This window comes from Gymnogyps californianus, chromosome 1 (assembly GCF_018139145.2).
Source record: "Gymnogyps californianus isolate 813 chromosome 1, ASM1813914v2, whole genome shotgun sequence".
Lineage (NCBI taxonomy): Eukaryota > Metazoa > Chordata > Aves > Accipitriformes > Cathartidae > Gymnogyps > Gymnogyps californianus.
The window spans coordinates 97785878-97806125 of record NC_059471.1 but is presented as its reverse complement, the minus strand read 5'-3'; the positions used below and the strand labels follow the sequence as shown (position 1 = coordinate 97806125).

Genomic DNA, 20248 nt, shown 5'->3' with positions numbered 1-20248 from the left:
AAATTAGGTTATAAAAGCCAAATGTGTAAATACCTTTTCAGTTATTTTTCTTAAAGTTTAACATAGTTTGTTTCTTATCACTACTGGGTAATGACGAGATGTTTCTCTTTAGTGAACCAAAGTAATTCCTCAGTTAATTGCCTCAATTTAAGGATGTGATTAGCTCAATTTGTTCTTCTTGATTTGCAGTAGTTGTCTTCACTAAATCTCATCAGTTGCTATCTTGCCTAATAGCTTAATCTTCTTCTACTGTAATTATGAGTCAGAGGGGAAGCTCTTACGGGAAATAAAGGATATACCCATGTAGAATTCTTTCCAGCCATTTCCCTGGGAGAGAATAGGGCAAAAGTCCTTCCTGATGAAATAATCTATGGATCTAGCTCAAAGCTGTGCAGCTCTTTCTTCCTTTGTGTGGCCTGAGGGATTTCCAGATGTGGAATGTCTCTTCCTTATGGAAATCTGGAAGGAAGGGTTGGTCCAGCTTGTCTGATTCTCCAGAATTTCTTGCCATGTCCTATTGTCTTCACCCGTTTACATGTGTTATCTTTGCTGCTTCCCTCTCCATGTTGTTCTTTGTGTCACTAATATGATGATGCTTGCTAACTCTAAGACATTCTTCCTCTTCTACAACTGTTTTACCTCTTATTTCCTCATTTCTGACTAAGAGCTTCATCTTTCTCCCACAGCCAAACAATTTCTGTAACAGCATTTTGTGAGGAACTTCTTCAGCTTCTAAAACAATCACTAAATAGTGTTTTACTCTTTCTCTGTTGGTCTGCTCTTCTTTTATTTTGAGGGTAGTCTGGTCTGTGCTTTGGATATCACAGTCAGAAATGAAATGTGTGCCTTTTGAGAAGGAAAAAAAGCAGCATTTTTTATGTGCACATTCACTCTATAAATACAGAAAGACACTAATGCCCTGGTTGTAAGCTACCATTTTTGAAAGAAAATAAATGTTTAAATGTAAGGCAAATGCTTACAGGGCTGATGTTTTAGAATGTGTCCCCTTAAAGTATTTTGAACGATATCTCACTTTGCTATTGTGGCAAATGCTGATTTAACTTTAACATTAAATGATTCATAACTATAAAAAAAAAAAAATTAAAAATCTGAAGTACTTCTGTCAGTGAGTGCATTGATGTCGTTCCCATTTTTTTTTATTTTGGTGGAGAAATCAGCAATATTTTTGGAGTTTCAAAGAAAAGAGATACTGATGTTCTGTAAAGACAGATAGACAAACTAGAACCAGAAAATACTTTCATTAAAGCTATCAGAAAAACTAAACACAGTCTTTACTCTTTTCCTCTGTAAATTGTATTCTTGAGAAAAACATACTTTAGCATGGGAGTTCCCAAACTGTAGCATACCTTTTAGATAGTATTCCACAAGCTACTTAAGATGATATGTGCATGTTGTCTACAGATAGAAACTTGTTCAGCTCTGCAAGCGCATGACCCAATGCCAGAACCAAGATCTGCTCTGTCTGCTCATATTTGTGGTTCCCAAGATGCTTTTCTGTGTGTAAAATGGCATAGACTCCCAAAGAGTAACAGCTCCATTTAAGCATGAGTGAGTGAAAGTCAGTAACCTAACTTGTAAAGGAAGTAATGCTTATGTCATCCTGGTGAACTTCTCTGGTCTTTAAAGCTGTTCTAAAAAAAGGAAAAAAAAAAAATTGCAGTAATGCTTAGGAATCGCCCTTTGAGTAGAACTTGATGCAAACTAAGTCTTGAGGTTTATCCTGAGGAGTTAGGTTTGTCTCTGTGCCTGAAACTGTTAAGTAAAAAAAGAAGGGAATCTTGAAATTTGTCCTGTGTTTTCTAAACGAAACATTTACTTGAGACTATTATAATCTGTATGGGAAAATATCCAGAAATGTAAAAATTGGTCTTCAAAATGGTCATGTACTGTAATAGTATGCAAAGGTGAAGGAAAGATTTTAAAATAGTTGAAAAATTTGTAGTGATTGAACACATTACAAAGAAAAAAGGTTTTGTTTCAGATCTTAAACTGGTGAAAATTCTAAAACTTAGTTCTTTGATACTGACATAAGTGGAAGAGAGCAGAAAATTACCTGGAATTAATACCTGGATGTAATCTTTTTCAAGGCATGAGCTCTCTTGTCTTTTCTAATATGAACATTTTTTTTATAGTAACTAAATATTAGGACTCCTACGTGTCAAGGAAAATTGAATTCTGTGGTAATATTTAATGGTAATAGCTTAATGAATTCTGTGATTTCAGTTGTAATGGCTGCTAATCTGACAAGAAAATGGAATTTAAATTAGTAATTTGATGGATAAACTATCTGGTGGTGGTGCTATGCTAATTTTTTTTTTTTTTAATTACTAGATGTCTAACTTTAAAAAAAAAAAATGTCTAACACATCTGGGCACCAAACACCAGCTAATGCTTAGAGGGAATAACATATGTATATTTACTTCTGTTATAACTCCTATTAATAAAATTAATATTTCCCAAAGTATCAAATGTCTATGCAAATGAGACTTCTGAATTCCTAGGTCACTTTTGAAACTATATAATCACATAGGCTCAATTGTTTAAAAGACGTTAGGTATTGTTCCATTCTTTGTTGAGACTTAAATGACTTGGATGGTAGATTCCTGGTGTCAGAAGTGATTTGAGACTTTGGTTTCTAAAAGTAATTTCAGGCCCTAACTTTAGAATATGGATTCATACTCATAAGTAATAGGGTATTCCTTAATACTTTTTACGTTTGGTTCATCGGTTGTAGACCATTATTATTTCAGTTACAGTAATGCTCAATGTGTTGTTAGCCTTTTCAGAACACAGAAACATAAATCTTTGCTCGTTTCTGGATTTTATGTATTACCTTAGAATAAGTTAGTTAAGTAGTGCAAAAATAAATGCTAAAGTAAGTTTACTTGAAGTCTGTGAATGTGAAAGAACCTCAGCCTCTTATTAAAAAAGCTTACATTAAAATAGAAAATGATACAATGAACTTCTTGCTTATGAAACCTGTTGCATTTTCCAACTTTTTTTTTTTTTTTTTTTTTTTTGAGAAAATGCATGTAACTATCGTTGTCAATAAACTCGCTGATTTTTTGGGGCGGAGGTGTGCATAAATCTTTATCTTTTTTTCATCTTTTAGAACTGGATTCTAAGTGGTCACTTTTGTAACTGACTTTTTTTTTTTTTTAAGAATATTTGTTCATACTTATGATGATTTGACATAACTAATGTTTTATTAACCATGATGGCAACACAGACATTAAGTATAGACAACTATCAAGATGGACAACAGGTAGGTGTGTTTTTCTTTCTCTATGAACTAAATACAGTTAGCAAGAGAAAAAAGGTAGTGACTTTTTCCTTAATGCCTGCTTTGGCATTGTTTAAGTATCTGTTCTTGTTGGTAAAACAAGATCTTCAAAGTGATAAGCTGCTATTCTTTAATACTTGGATACTTATTAAAGGTTTAGCTAATCTTTGCATGACTTTGCTTGACTTCTGGAAGAATAGACTTCTGGTTAGATAAGGGGTTTTCTTATCAATCTGCTCCAGATGATTTGTGTGCTGTAATGTTCCTATTTTTAGGAAAGTCAAATGGGCATCCATAATATTTTGTGTCTATGATACTTAAGTGTTCTTATGTGTCTGCAGTTACAATAGATAGATGACGTTTACGCAGTGATAGACTTGTTGGTCTTGAGCAAGTGAAGGATAACTTTAGTTATCTAGAATTGTATGCTACTTTGACTACATTTAAGTTGATGCAATTATGCTGCAGGCTGAAAACTGGTAAAATACTTGAATTAATTTTAATGAGGTTATTGATTAGAATTGCTAATTAGAAAGCTGGTCAGTTGGCTTCCAGTTTCTTACTTCTGTTAACAAACAGCTAGAATAATGAAACATACTCAGATATGTCTGGTCATGATGTTTCTTTTTTGTACAACAGGCTGTATATTGCAACAATTTGAATTGCTAAATTAAAATACTGTTAACTGGAGACAAGTCATGCTGTGGCCTGTACTCTGAAGACCCATTTTTATGTTACTATGTGTCAGCCCTAAGCAGTAAATACAAGTACTTCTGTCAGCAGATGGCAACAGTGGCGAACAGTCAGAAGAGAAACAGCAACTTTTCCCATCTTTTATAAAAAGATGTTTATTTCAGTGCAATCTGGGATTATTGGTGGTTGCTGTTGTTTGCTTCTTTTATTGCAATTCTAATTTCTCTCTCTCCTCTCACCTACCTTACATCTTTTACTTTATTGCCCCAGCAAATACATGCCATCCTGTGACACATCAGTGACAGTAATACATGGTTTTTGTAAAGATCAGATTGGGAGAGAGCATTTTCTTTCTATTTGTTTTGTATTTTAAGCTCTCAGTGACCAAGGTAGACAGGTAATTTGGGTGTCTGCTGCTTTTGTAGTTTGGAAATGGCCCACAGAAAATAGCTTGCAGTTTTAAGTGAGCTGTTTCCTCCTTCTAGTGAGATAGAGCCCTAATTGAACATACTCTCTCCCTTCAAACTCTGCAGATGTATGGCTCAACATTTATAATCACTTGTATGAGTCATCCCCTTTTATTTTGCTCCTCCTTCTTGTTATTAGCCAAGAAATGAGTCCATTAGTTGAATCTTTTTTGCAAGCACTCTGGCTTAAAAATCATCTATAGTTACTGAAGAAGCTTCTTGCAAGGCAGGCTGCTCTGTTGGGTAGGATACGCTGGCATTTTCTCAGTTTCTGATTTTGCTAGGACGTGGTTTGGCCCCTACAGGTAATAAAGCACAAACCTTTTGGTTCTCCCAGACTTCTTGTTGGGAATAGTATAAATTCCTTTTGCTTACGTTGTGTGGAAATAGATTAAATTCTGTCAGAGTCAAGTTCTCTAATAGTTTCTGGAGGCCAGCTCTCCTCTTGGAGGGTTCCTGTGAATGGTGTGATATGTACATCTCACAGGAAAAGAGGGCAGAGGATTGCATTCTGTACGCTTCCTTTCCGCAGGTGTCAATTCTGGCTGCCAGGTGATATCTAGAACAGTGTCTGTCCTCTACTAGAGATAAAACTTGGTAGAGTTAAAGTAGAAAAAAAAGATTGCAGTGATTTCTTGTCTTTGTACAGATGTTCCCAGTGCTCAAAGGGGAGAAAACCAAGGAGTTTGGGTTGGGGGGTGGAAACTACGACTTTCAGAGGTCAGGTTCCTTTAAGACCTTTTAGTCTGAAAGATATTTAGCTGGAGGTGATGGGAAAACCACTTTCAACACTTTCAAAGCACCTCAAAGGCATTAGCAGGCTCTAGTGCAATTTAGGAGGTGCTGGGTAGAAGCTGTGGCTCTATGTTGTTTTTCCAGTGGTGGCAGATTGTGTAACTGTGTGTTAAATGGATTTGTAGCAGTTACTGCTGTTTTCTCCAGTAGTTTGATATTCCTAAAATAATTTGTTATTACAATATGTAAATTTGAGTAGTAAAGGTCAGGGGAGGTTACGCTCTTGATAATTGAAAGATTGGAGGGACACAGAATATTTCAGTTCTTTGTAAGAAAATGTGCATTTTAATGGGCAAGAAAAACTTAAGGATCTATTTTCTTCAGTATCTTGATGTAATGTACAGTAAAAAATAAGAAATAAAAGAGTAGAAACTTTCCTTTCTGTTGTTTTCATCCTAAAGGCTTTTTATGCAGACATCCCCATAATTTTTTTGGAGCAAAAAAATTTGTATTTTTTGCTAGCCTATTCCAAATATAGCCACTTCAGAGACAAAATGCTTTAACAATTTACTAATATCTGTCCTTCCCATTTGAAAGCCGAGTGCTGAAACTTGAAGTGACCTTTACCCATCAAAAAGTGTTAAGGATTAAAAGAGGGGGTTTGTTACTGCCATGGCTTTTTGTGTAACTGCCGAGTCATACCAACCTTCCGGCAATTTGGTAGCCCTTTGCATTGGTATTTCCTTAGAAAACAGTACACTTATTTTACGTCAAGCATAGAAATTTACTTATGATGTACTCTTTTTCTACAGATGCAAGTAGTAACAGAGTTAAAAACTGAACAAGATCCCAACTGCTCTGAAACTGATGCAGAAGGGGTGAGTCCTACCCCTGTAGAATCTCAAACTCCAATGGATGCAGACAAGCAGGCCATTTACAGGTAGTAATGGACTCGTGTTCTGTCTTTTGAAGGGTAAAGAATAGAGGATTTTTTTTTTTTTTTTTAATTAATAATAAGTAGCTTAAAATCAAATGATCTCTTGGCTAACTGTCTCAGTAGTTTGCAGGGAAAGAATGAGATCAAATTCGCTTCACTGTCAGTCTTCAGCCAAGAAAAAAACCTTCCCTTTATTGTGGGTTTCTTAAATTTCGGCATAGTTTTAAAGGATATTCTAAAGGTGGCTGCCTTTAAAGCACAAGTGAAATTTAGCAAGCTACTCAGACTGTTGAACTATGGTCGCTATTTGTTATACTGTAGTTTTTATCTTTAATGTGAGATTTTATTTTTACTGTAATTAGGTCGATCTTTACTCCCTTTTCTTTGGGGATAACAATCTGTTGCCCAGTAATTAGCTCAAACTGGATTAAATGTTGATGTATAAACACACTAATTTGAGATTTTCCAGCGTTAAGTGCTGTGCTAAGCAGTATGCTCAGTTTTGAGGTTAAGTGTTCTTTCACTTCAAGTGCTTTATAAAGACAAAATTATTAGCAGTTTGCAGGTAAAAAAAAAAATACAGACCAAAAACCTGAAGCAGAAAGATATATCCACTCATTTACAAACTTGTGCTAACAAAATCATCTTCTGCTCTGAGAATGATTTCACGGGAGGCCTCTGAGTACAGCCTGGATACTATTCTCAGTTCTGTAAAGTTACTTGTGATGTATAAATAAGGCCCACAGTGAAGAATAAATGAATGTTATCAGACTTTATTTCATAGTTTAAATCTGCATTCATCTTATTTGTAAATACTAATCCTCATTTCTAATGCACTGTATTAATGTATCTCTTGCCACTCAATTACAGTGAATTAAATAGTATGTCATAGCTTTTTAGCTTGTGATTTTTCTATTTATTTAAATATATGTATATTACTGCTTTACTTGCCTCTAGAGTGTGTGGTAAATCAAAATGAAAAAACCCCAAACTTTTGCCATGTTTTGCTATAGCCAGTGGTGTTACATGCAGTCTCTTCCAAGACTTGTCTTTCTGTTTCTTACATGAGTGACTGTTACCTTACGTGAGCTAGATGTCTTACTTTTCAGTGGTGTACACAAAAGTGAAAATACTTATTCACGTATTTTAACTTTTATTCTAGGCACCCACTATTTCCCTTGTTAGCACTATTATTTGAAAAATGTGAACAATCTACACAAGGCTCAGAAGGCACAACTTCTGCTAGTTTTGATGTAGATATTGAAAATTTTGTACGGAAGCAGGAGAAAGAAGGAAAACCCTTTTTCTGTGAAGATCCAGAAACTGATAATTTGGTAAGTATAAGCTGTTTCTTTTATTTCTGAAACAATCATCACATTTGCCGCCTCTTCCTAATTTCTGATCTCAACTGGTGCTTATAGTTTCTCTTCACATTTTTCTTCTTACAAGAGATTCTTCTTTATGTTAATGCTGAGAAACATCTTTTTAAAATTTCTTCTGACCCCTTTTTTCCCTCTTATCTGTAAACTTACATTGGGCCCTTCACAGCTGTTTCCCATTCTAAACTGGCTGAGATCAGTGTATTAGAGATGAATAGAAACATATGCTTGCCATAGCCAGGTTGACTCTGCAAATCAATTTTAGAGTGTCAAGTGTATAATATGTATTTATCAAAAATATGTAATGGATGTAAATTTTTTCCAACTTTTTTTTAATGAGGGTTCGTCTAGTTAATGTGGGAGAAGAGCTGTTATAAGATGAGCTTAGAAACTCTTTTAACATATACAAATTTTTTCTTATGTGTCATTGTCTCCTTTAGGCTTTCTGAAAGTCCTTCCTGTGATGAAGCTGTGATTTTTCCCAGTCCCTTAGTCTCCCTCTTGACTCACATCTCTAGAGAACACCTCTCTTGGCATGCTAGTTTCCAAACTGTCTACCTGCCTTCGTCTCTTTAGAGTCATGTTGCAACTAGATTTTATCATATTCAAGAGTGTTAGAATTACAGCGGTCAAGTGTTTTGTTTCATTTTTGAAAACCTGTTCCTTTAAGGGGACTGTGTAATAAAACAAGTCTTCATCCTTGAGTCTACCTCATAGGAGAAAAGGCTACTTCAAATATGGAAGTTCACAAACAAAACTAAATTGATGGGAGGTTGTAAACAACAGAAATGGTAATGTTTTAAAGCTGATATCTAGAAAGATTTATGTGGGCAAATAATATCCTGTGTGGGAGGCTAAGGTAATGTACCTGGAGAAAACTCTTAAACAAAACCAAGACTTAAACAAGAAGTAAATCTGAGACACTGTTTAGAATGGGCAGGAGTGTTGCAGTGAACAGCATGTTAAGAGGGGCACAGTGTAGCAAAGGGGTCAGTTTTGGCTACTATTTAGGCTGCTTGCAAAATCAATTTTGCATAACTTGATTTCTTTCCGAGCACTTCATGACCATCATGAGTGTACTTAAGTTCTGGGAAGACAGTATTTAAATAGTGTCATAGAAAATCAAGCTACAAGAGTCTCTATATATAATTAGACAAGTGTGAGAGTAAAGAAGGCAGAAGACAGTATGTTCTAGAGTGAGGCAAGCTTTTACAGCTCTAGCTAAAGAGACATAAAAAGTTACCTTCTCAGCTACTTGTTGCATCCTTTTAACTGTAGGTTACAGTGCCCAGGATTGAAATATCTTAATACGTTGCGTCAATTATCTTAGTCTATGTAAATATAAAGTCACCTTAGATTAAATCTTCTTCAAGGATGGATCAGGTTAACACAATTCACTTAGCACTAATCCACCTGCAAGAGTGCTTTCAAAAAGTTCTACTACAGCTTTGGCTGTGGAGCTGTTTGTCTTACAGAAGCTTTTGTTTTCAGTTTGGAAACATTTTGAGGCTCAAATAAGGTTTTTGTGTTAGAAGGTGACCCAAAACGGTGCCCTTCAGAATGATGGGAGAGCAGCTAAAGGAGGACGCATAATATGATACATAATGATACTCTCAGTATTAGTGTAAAGATTCTCAGTTTATAAATGAAGAACTGAAGAACAGGCATTGGCCACTTTGACCAAAGTTACAACTACAACAGAATTGACCCCCAAAATCTCAATTTAGTATCTTAATCATTAGATCTTTGTGGGCAAATTTTGATGCAGCTCACCTGAGAAATATTTATTGATACAGACAGTGACTTAGTTTTCTAAGTAGAAAGAAGCGTTGACATACCTACTTAAACAGTTCCATGAATAAACCCTGTAGCAGAATGACTGTTGTCACTGTAGGAATTAAAAATAGAGTATGAAAGAAGAAAAATAAAGGCAAAGGGAAATAAACAATAATTCTCTTTAGTTACTGCCCTAGTGTGAACAGCAGTGGTGTGGGGTGCTTTGCTTTTTTTAAATTTTTTTTTTATTTGAAATGTGAGTTGTATAATATTACATTTATGAAATACTTGTAGCACAATATAATGATTGTCTTACGTTTGTAAGCAGAAATAAGTACTTCAGAATGGTTATAATGAGATGGTCTGTCTATGAAGAGTATGGCTGTTCCATTGGGGTGCAGAAATCGTTGGAGATTGAGGGCCACTGGTTACCATCATTTTAGATTTTTCTTGAACAGGAAAGCACTCAGGCAAATGTGGGGGGAAAAAAAAGTGCATTATTGAGGGAGAAGGAGATAAATACTTTAAAGAGCCATTAGTTTCTGAGGAAGACTAAATCCAGGCTAAAAACTGCAGTTCATCACAGATGCTAGTTTGCACATGTACAAAGTCTTGTGGGACCTTTGGTTGTTAAAGAATAAATTGCACACAGAATTCCCCAAATAACGTACCGGTTTCAGGATCTTGTGGTTTGACCCAGGTATCTAGAAAGTTGACTGCCAGGAATGCTTATAATTTTGGAATTGCTTCTTTCTTTATCTCTTTCACTCTGTAATATGTTTGGGTTTTTGTTACCGCTATCAGTCACACCTCCGGAGCGCTTCTTGCACATCAGCTGTGAGTCTGAGGACACCAATAAAATTTTCCACGGCTCTTCTTCAAAGACTTTTTTTGAATATACTTGCCTCCAATACTTACTCAAAAGTGAGAGTTAGTTCTGTTCTGCATGAAGCAGGTCTGCTGACTTACTAAGCCTCAGGTTATTTTCTTCATTTGTAACTCTCTGAATTCAACACAAGTGTACTGTTTTCCCTTATCTCTCTAATCCCAATTTCTTTTCAGAAGCAAATCTGAAGTCTAATAGTTGGAATGTAGTAGTTCTGGCTCAGTGGATGAGGAAAAAGCAATGGATGTGGTTTATCTTGACTTTAGTAAGGCTTTTGACATTGTCTCCTATAACGTTCTCATAGACAAACTGATAAAATATGGACGAGATAAATGAGCAGTGAGATGGACTGAAAACTGGGTGAACTGCTGGGCTCAAAGGATTGTGTTCAGCATCATGAAGTCCAGTTGAAGGTTAGTCATTAGTGGTGTACTCCAGGGATTGAAACAGGAACCAGTACTGTTTAACATCTTCATTAATGACCTTGATGGTGGGACAGAGTGCACCCTCAGCAAGTTTGCAGATGTTGCAAAACTGGGAGGAGTGGCTGATGACCAGATGGCTGTGCCACCATTCAGAGGTACTTTGTCACTTTTGGAGAAATAGGCAAACAGGAATCTCATGGAGTTCAACAAAGGGAAATGCCAAGTCCTGCACCTGGGGAGGAATAACCCCAGGCACCAGTACACTCTGGGGGCCAACCAGCTGGAAAGCAGCTTTGCGGAAAAGGACCTGACAGTCCTGGTGGGCACCAAGCCAAATACAAGACAGCAATGTATCCTTGTGGCAAAGAAATTCAACGTACTTGGGCTGTGTTAGGAACAGCATTGTCAGCAGGTCAAGGGACGTGATCCTTTCCCTCTGCTTGGCACTGGTGAGACACGTCTGGAGTGCTGGGTATAGTTCTGGGCTCCCCACTACTAGACATAGACATACTGGAGTGAGTCCAGCAAAGGACCACAAAGATGATTAGGGGACTAGAGCATCTCTCATATGAAGAGAAGCTCAGAGAGCTGGGACTGTTTAGCCTGCAGCAGTGAAGGTTTGGGGGGATATTATCAATGTATCTAAATACCTAATGGGGGAATAAAGAAGACAGACTCTCTGACTCTTCTCAGTGGTGCCCAGTGAAAGGGCAAGAGGAAATGGACATAAAATGAAACACAGGAAGTTCCATTAAAACATAAGAAAAAACATTTTTACTGTAAGGGTGATTGAATACTGGAACAGGTTGCCCAGAGAGGTTGTAGAGTTTCCATCCTTGGGGACAGTCAAAACCCAACTGGACATGGCCCTGAGCAACCTGCCCTAATTGACCTGGCTTTGAGCAGGAGGGTTGAATTAAACAATCTCCAGGGGTCCCTTCCAACCTCAACTATTCTGTGGTTTCTGTGAGCCTTCAAAGATCAGTTTCCCAAAGATCCTACATGCCTTGGCCTGCTTCACATGCTTTTGGTTGTACACAAACATTCTCTCAGATCTAGCTTACTTTGGTTGTAGATGGGTCTGCTGTGTTCAAATAGCCCTTCCTGCTGATTGACCTGTTTGTGATTTTAGTGGTGACAAAGTCTCTTGGTTTATGTGGTATTCACTTTGTTGATGGGCTGCACAAATGTGGCTGATTTTGCTTGAGATGGATGAGGAATTATTTGCTTATGTCTTGTATTCTGTGGCTGCTGAGATCAGTACTGTCTTAAACTGAAACCACACTGCAAAATCGAAAATCTTTGGCATTGAACTCCTGCTCTGTGGTCGCATTGTTAGCTATGACTTTCTATTACTAGATACCAAATGAAATCTGAGTGCGACTTGTCCTCTGCCTGTCCTGAAGGCTGGGGACTCTGAACAGCTGACATTCTGACAGCCTGTTCGTTTTGTCAGGGGCAATGAGCAGAAGGGCAGAAGAGTTGCTGTCAAGTTGTGAAATAGCTAGTACGGTGTTCAGTCTCTTCTTCAGCTTGAAATACTGGTGCTTGCACAGAGAAGGCTGTAGCTGCGCAGTTTTTTCTGCCTTGTGTCACATAAATATATACATTTTTATATAGATTAAAAATCTCTTTTTAGTAGAGAGGGATTCTAATATTGTGTACCTTTGTTACATCTTCTGTTCTTGCTGTCCCTCCCTTTTTGACTCCAATGTTAAATCAACCATTCACTTGAAAGGAGAAGCTAGTGAAGACTGCTAATTAGAATGAGCCAGAAGGGTGGAGCAGGTAGGCCAGACAACTCCTTGCTTTCCACCTGTGCTTTTATCTGACGCCCGGCAGAGTCAAACAAATAATGTGTAAATGCTTGCTCGGTAGCAATTGTTCAACTTGAAGCCAGAGCTAAACTGAGATGAATTGAACATTATAGTAGTGTAAGAAGCCACATTCAAGTCGTATCCGAAAGGAGTCACAGGCCTGCCTACAGTAAGGAAATTGGCCACTAATTCAGCTGTTTCAGTTTTTTCCTTTTACTTCTTTTGGAATTGGCATGTAGAACTCAACTATACTGCACAGTTTTTGTGACAGAGCTTAAACTAATGGCTCCAAAACAGCAGAATATCATTTCAGGCTCCATACTGCCTACAGGCTAATTGACTAGATAAAAGAAGTTGTGAAGGGTCACAGATACTGATTGTAGGGCCTCTTACAATCCTGGCAGTGTTTCACATTGCACACTCACTTGAAAAGCCTTGAATATTCCAAAGGAAAAGTTTTCATCCAGAGGACCACAGAATGTCAATCTGGACAGCACAGGCATTAGATCAGTTTGACCAGAAGGGAAGTCCATTAAGAGCAATGTATGGTGTTCTAACTTGAGTAGCTCTTAGTAAGCTATGGTCTAGATTACCTTGTTACTTTGGTATTATGGTTCCCATTCTAAATTAATTAGTGGTTTCCTGCATTAGTAGTATAAGGATTTCAGCACTGGGAAACACAGGTAGCATCCACCTGAAACTTAATTTTAAGGATATCCATATATTGCTAAGCCTGGCCTATAAACCAAGTTTCAATCCTTTTTTATTACCTAGATGGAGAGATTCCATTCTTTCTAGTTAACCACTCCAACAGCCTCTGTTGGTGATATTGAACTGGCATGGCAAAGGGTTATGGTCAACACAGAAATAGTGTTACTAGGCCTTTTAGTTTTGCAGTGTCTTTCCCAAGTCTGACTTTGTCAGACACGTTGTCAAAACAGGGTGTTTGCAGTGAAATGGATGAGAACATCTCTGTAAATATTGATGGCTTCTGGATTGGGTCAGGACTTTGGTATTAAGCTTCAGCGTATTTAGAAGAGCGAGAATTTCTCGGAAGAGATTGTAAGAATTTGGAAAGAGGTGGAAAAAATGGCACTTTCTTGTGGAAGGTTTTTTTCTTTAAATGAATTTTTAAGGTACTCAGAAATGGCCTAGATTGAGAATATTTTTTATTTGATTTATTGTTATGTTCCTATTCTTTTTCTATATGTGCATTCATGTAATAGTCAGCAGTGGTTTGTGTTCAAACCTTGCAGCACTAAAAAACCCCACAAAACTGTGTTATGGCTTCCCTGAAGCGTGAAGTTTCAGTTGTTGTCTCTTCCTTTGAGAGGTGTATAAGATGCCTCTTTTCCTTCCAAGGAAGAGAGTATCACAGGAAAACGCAAAGTTCAGTTCTGAGATCTGTTGAAAGAAAACTGAGAAGCTTCAGTGCTAGCTCCTGGACAGATTTTATCAGCTTGCCCTGAGAGCTGGGAAGTCTTGACATTCTGGGTATGTCTTTACTTTTAATGCAAATTCATCTTCCAGTCAGAAGAGGTGGTTGTCTTTGGACTGAAACTCTCCCAGGAGTTCAGTCCGTCCCTAATAAATACACAAAGAAAGTGGCTCTTCTGTGGTAGTTATGTGTTCTTGTCGTGGTTTAACCCCAGTCATCAGCTAAGCACCACGAAGCCGCTTCCCCCTCCCCCTCCCAGTGGGGTGAGGAGGAAAGGAAAGGAAAAAAAAGTAAAACTCGTGGGTTGAGATAAGAACAGTTTAATAACTAAAGTAAAATATAATACTAACAATAGTAATAATGAAATATAATAATAATAGTAATGAAAAGGAATACAACAAAAAAAGGGGGGGGGGGGGAGGGAAAAAAAAAAGTGATGCACAATGCAATTGCTCACCACCTGCTGACTGATGCCAGAGCAGCGATCCGCGCCTCCCGGCCAACTCCCCCCTGTTTATATACTGGGCATGACGTTCCATGGTATGGAATACCCCTTTGGCTAGTTCAGGTCAGCTGCCCCGGTTGTGCTCCCTCCCAGCTTCTTGCACACCTGCTTGCTGGCAGAGCATGGGAAACTGAAAAGTCCTTGGCTTAAGATAAGCGCTACTTAGCAACAACTAAAACATCAGAGTGTTATCAACATCATTCTCACACTAAATCCAAAACACAGCACTGTACCAGCTACTAAGAAGAGAGTTAACTCTATCCCAGCTGAAACCAGGACAGTTCTTCAAGAACTATTTGCCGCAAACAGAACTTTGAAACTTTTCCCTTCCAACTTCACTGACACAGACCACACAGATTAGGCTATTCAGGGAGGTAAAAGAGAGAGGTACAAGTTTATGATTTTTTGCAGTAAATATTTAGCTCTTATAGATATGCATGGCACAGCATATTATTGGAGCCAGAACTATGCTCTGTCTTGGAATGTCTTCTATAGGGATCTTCTGGATTTCAACAATTTTGTTCTCTTTTCTGATTCTTGGTCACTCATGCTGCTCATGCCTCCACTGATCTTCTCTGAACTTGATGTAAGTGCTAATTAGCTGCAAGAAGTGCTGCAGACCTCCCCTTTTCAAATCCTAGTCCATGTGGGAAGGAAGTGGAAGCTGAAGGTTGTGCTCATGTTTTACTTACTAGACTGGAAGTGTGCTTTCTTTCCCAGAGCTGTAACTTCCTCCTTATCTTTTTGCATTGTTACTTTGCATCCGCCTTAGTCCTTATATCAAGCATCAGTACCAGAAGAGATGTTTGCTGTTAAGAACCAGATCTTGGTGGTCTGTATTGCTAGCCAGAGGTTCCCAAGTGCACACGCTTCTTTCTGGAAGCGTGCTCAGCTGTATCCCCATAACATGGAGTATCATCTGTTGGAGTTTCTTAGCCTTTGCCCCTTACCCTTTGACATCTCTGTCTCATTTTCACAGATAAAACAGATCTTTGAATGAACCAATCAACCAACTTCTCTTTGTTCTCCACTAGTATCCTTTTGTGCTTAGGACTTACACAGACAGGTTCCTCCATGTCTTAGAAGTTGTTCAGCATGAGTGTTTGCAGATACTTTTTAGAGCTTTCACAGATTACATTATGTCTTAAGACATTCAGTACTTAACACTCCTTTGTTGCTTACTGTTAACCCAGCCACTGCAGAAACATCATCTTGCCTCAGGGTGGTTCCTGCCTCTTGTATAGCTTCTGTTCAGAGTAAACTCTTCCCATATATGGGTGGCTTTTTTAATTTCCCCACATTCATAGGACTATAGGATGATTCAGGTTGGATTACAAGCTCAAGAGGTCTGTAGTCCAACCTCCTGCACAAAGTAGGGTCAGCTGTGAAGTCAGAGCAGGTTACTTATGGCTTTATCAAGTCTAGAAACAATACAAAACATGGGGTGTTAAATATACTCTCACTTTTGTATTTGAACAGGACACTGCCTTTTTTGAAGATCCCAGAGTTTTTTGTTTCGTTTGGGGTAAGGATTTTTGGTTCAGTACCCTCTTCTCAAAGACTGTCCTATTGAATTTTCAGTTGTGTTAGGAGAAGCTGTAGTGGTGGTGAAGCCAGCTGATGTCATTTGAATATTCTTGAGTGAACAAGCCATGCTTTTGCATTTCTGAAAAGTATTCTTACTATTGTAATGTGCAGAACTGTCTCATAATCCTCTAGTCATACCTTTCCTAGCTGTGTCTCGTAGCTGGGGACTCAAAATAGGGGAGAGAGGCTATCAAATGAAAAAAAAATACCCCCTCTCCCAGAATTTGTGTTCTTCCCCTGAAGACCTAAATTGCCCCAGAAGGATTTGCTCAGGAAGGTAGGTGAGCTGTGAATGTACATATTTTAATTGGTTTTTTGCAAATGAGAAGAGTCATTTGAGCGAGATTACTTGTCAGTATATGGAGATTCTTTCATATATGTTGTCCGCATATGTATTTGCTATATGCTTATGTTATGTGCCCTGAAATCTGTAAAAAAATGTGGGTGTATGTTTTAGATAAACAAAGGTGAGCTGGGGATTATGACTAAGGTAACGCGTAGTGTGTTCTGTGTCCTTTGCACCACATGCTTGAGGCACTGAAAAGACAGGACGCAGGCACAATCTAAAGCATTTTTAGGGTTAAAGATGTCTCCAAATTTAATATATGATATATTTATATGTGAATATGCTCTGGATAGCAGTTTTAGCAAGAACTGGAAGTTTTTCAATACTCTTTCTCTGCTTTACCATTATCTTTACAAGATTTTCAACGATATACATATATCTCATGGTTACTTCTGTCTTTGTGCATTTCTCTGAAATGATGCTCCAGGTTTATTTCTACAGCTGAAAAGGCTGAATCAAGTGGGTTGTAAAAATTCATTGTTCTGTGGCATATTCTACTCAGTAGCACTAAATTACAAAAACATGGTTGTTACAGATTTTTGAGGTGTGCCTTTTAAGAACATAAGAATGAAATATTACTGCTGCTGTGATCTGTCTGGAAACATTTCTTTGTATTACCTTTGTTTAACATGGGTGATTTTATCAGGAGTTCTTGATTTTTTTTTTTTTTTTTTTTTTTTTTTTTTTTTAGTTTCAAGGAAAAAGTGAACTTCTGCCAACAAATTTTAAGTTTGGTCCACTCATGTTGCAAGAGACCAGGAGCCATATGGCCACAATTAGTGTAGCTGTAAATGAGTAAATAAGTCCTGGTGACAGGCATGGCATATTTACAAAGTTTTGTTTGCCTTCCTAACCACAGTAGCACAGCTTCCTGTAAGAGTAGTGTGACTGTGTGTGGCTCTGCAGAAACCTGGATAGTGTTACTAATTCTTGGTTTATGGTTAATTTTGACTTTAATTCAATTTTCACTTCAAGTATCAACCATCAATTTGAAACTAAATCTAAGCTGAAGAAAAGACTTTTATTTTTCCTCCAAACAGATGCTGATAAATAAATAATATAAATATGGGTAATGGTTTAAGAAAAAAAAAAACTCCTGACTGAGCAAAACTAATCTCTAATACAGTCAAATATTATGTGCCCAAAGGCATATTTTTGTTACTTCAGTTTTAGCCAAATGTTTAAGGCATTCACTAATATGTGTGCTCTGTGTTGGTCTGCCATACATGAAGAATTTAATAATTTAAGCTTTTTTGTCTGTGAAACTCTTTGGCTATTGCAGTATTACAGAACAATCGTTAATAATTCTGAAAGGAGCAGAATATCTTTAAACATAGATGACCTTTGTTTTGTGTTAAAATCTAGTTAAATTTGCATAGTTTAACTTCATTGTGTTTAAAGGTACTTAAACACGGTTTAAACAGCAACCACTGCTGAGGGCTGTTTTAGAAGATTGCTGTTTTATATACCTCAGTGCTGGGCCATTGCACTTATTATTTCAAAGGCTTTTGGTGTCATAGGTCATAAGAGTTACCAGACTTTAATTTGGGTCAACTGCCTGAAGTCTACGGCTCAGATTTTTCTGCAGCTGTGCTTTTAAAGACTTTTTTTTTTTTTTCTTTGTAGCCCTGAGAAAGGATAAGATTTCCTTTTTTGTTACCACTTCAGTTTTTTTTTTTTCCTCTTGTTTATTTTAACATACAATTTTCTACACTGGGTGAGTGTCACACAACAGGAATATGTTCTTCTGAAAAACCAGGCAAAAGATCTGTCACAATGAAAGCTAAAGTCGTCATGGTGGAGAGGGGAGTACACACAGAAGTTTGCCTGCCTTGATCTCCTTCAGGTGCTTTGAACGAAGGCAACTTCAGCTCCCAGTTGGCTGCTTTATTTAGAAGTAATAAGTGGATTACTTAGTAAGCTATCATTTCTGGTCATTGGATTCAGTGCTCTGGCCAGGCAAATGACCCTTCATATAGGACAAATTTTTCTAAATAATGCTAAAATCAAGCTCTGCACTATGTTTCAAAATTATGATCTATTCAGTTTCATAAAACTGAAGGATATTTTTCTTTGAGATCTAGCATAGCAAGTAAATGTTGGGGATGGCACGCTGTATAAAAAATAAAGCAAGTAATTACTTTGCCAGTGTGTTATGTACATATTTGAATGTTCTGGATTTCCTGCTGCTTCATGAAAATTTAGACCATCTGGATTTGTTGTTAGCTTTTGATGTTCTACCATGACCCTTACAATCACCTAAGCTATTTTTATGCAGTATGTAATACCATTAGCTATCCAAGCTTACGAGTCTTTTTCTCGCAGTAAGCATAAGTTTTCTCATCATGTACATATCTCCTGTACTTCAATTTTTGTTTAAACATGGATTTGTTACTCGGTTTAGTGCTTTGTATTTAATGGTTTATATTTGAGAAACAGTCTCCTCACCTGAAAGTTCTTACATGATTTTACCCCAGAGTTGTTAATCTTTGACATACAATTGCAGAGGAACTTCAGAGCTCTAGGACTGAAGAACTGTTTGATTACTTTAAGCTTTGTTGAACAATGTGGCAAACTTTGGGACCTCTTTATTCTAATTTTATAGAAAAATAAAAGCTATTGTGTTTTGGTTACAGGCGAGATGGCAGGCCATTTCCTGTACCTTTCATCCTCCCTAGCAATCTGTGTGACAAATTTATGCTGTCACAGAAGGGTCTTCTCAGTGTATCTCAAACTCATCTGTACACTTTTGGTTTTCTGGGTCAGGGTGTAATGTGGAACTGAACCTGATATTTCTGATATGTAGCTCAAGACGACTACTGCTTATCAAGCCTGTTCCAGCCACACTTTCCAAATAATACGTGTGGATGGGATTACTTTCCTTCACTTTTGGTCTTGTGTGGTGTATGACCCAGAGTTGTATGATGAGGATAAAGATCACATGGACATGCAGGCTCATTCTGTGCTCCATGTACACCTTAACTACGCTCTGTCTTCCTAATGTGACACATGTGACAGAGACAAAGATTATATTGTTGTCATGTTTTGTTTCCCCTGTATGGTAGTTTACTTATGCAGTGGAAGGATACAGGGTTTGTATGTAAATGTGTTCCTTTCACATTTCAGGAGCGTAATGGTCAGAGCTAGAGAACTCTAGTCAGCACTTAGCAATTAGTAACTCTGCTTTAATTGGATGGTCTTTGTTACTGGAAAGCAGTGTTTGCTTAAATCTCACATTAAATATTTTTTAAATTAACAGTTATTTTGTTTCTAAATTTTTTTCCACTTCTCTCCCTAGATGGTAAAAGCAATCCAAGTTCTACGTATCCATCTGCTTGAGCTAGAAAAGGTTAATGAACTCTGCAAGGATTTCTGTAGTCGTTACATTGCCTGCCTGAAGACAAAAATGAACAGTGAAACTCTATTAAGTGGAGAGCCTGGAAGTCCTTATTCACCTGTGCAATCTCAGGTATGTTTCAAATACAGTTAAGTGTATTTTTGCTTAGATTTCCTTAGGAAGTTATAACTACACTTCTGTTGCTGTTAGTTTGCAAACAGAGTTTCTGCAGTTTCTTTCACTTTCTCAAAATCAGTTATTAAGAGTAGAAAGAGCTGTATTTTTTTGTGCACACCTGTGTGCCACTACCTGATGGACAAATTTGTTGAAATATGCCAGAACATAGAGTCACTTTTTTTGTCTGCTGAACTGAAGGAAAATCATAAAAGGAAGACAAATGGAGATATTCAGAATAGCCTGGATTTGCTATTTTATTGGAAGGAGGCTAGGAAACAGAATAAACAAAGGAGAAGAAAAAAAATTCCTTGTTAAGAAGGTCTCCTTAGTTTAGTCTGCTTCATTAAAATATTGAGATGGCTGATACTTTTTATACACAATCTGTATTCTGGAACAAATAGACAATGACTGATGGATTATAATTGCAATATTTGAGATG

At 37.4% G+C, this 20248-nt stretch overlaps 1 protein-coding gene across 5 annotated transcripts in view; it reads left to right on the top strand.

Moving 5' to 3' along the window:
• Positions 1-20248, top strand: part of PKNOX1 (PBX/knotted 1 homeobox 1) — a 43494-nt gene that overhangs the window by 13094 nt on the left and 10152 nt on the right. For 3 of the 5 annotated variants that reach the window (XM_050909773.1, XM_050909934.1, XM_050909855.1), the window contains 4 exons: positions 3185-3286; positions 6012-6139; positions 7299-7470; positions 19594-19764. In XM_050909773.1, the coding sequence (XP_050765730.1) occupies positions 3236-3286; positions 6012-6139; positions 7299-7470; positions 19594-19764 (522 nt within the window). In that variant the 5' untranslated portion in view covers positions 3185-3235. Of the gene's footprint in view, positions 1-1524; positions 1570-3184; positions 3287-6011; positions 6140-7298; positions 7471-15847; positions 15888-19593; positions 19765-20248 lie in introns of those variants that run through there. The other 2 variants (XM_050910016.1, XM_050910089.1) reach the window with 2 other exon arrangements.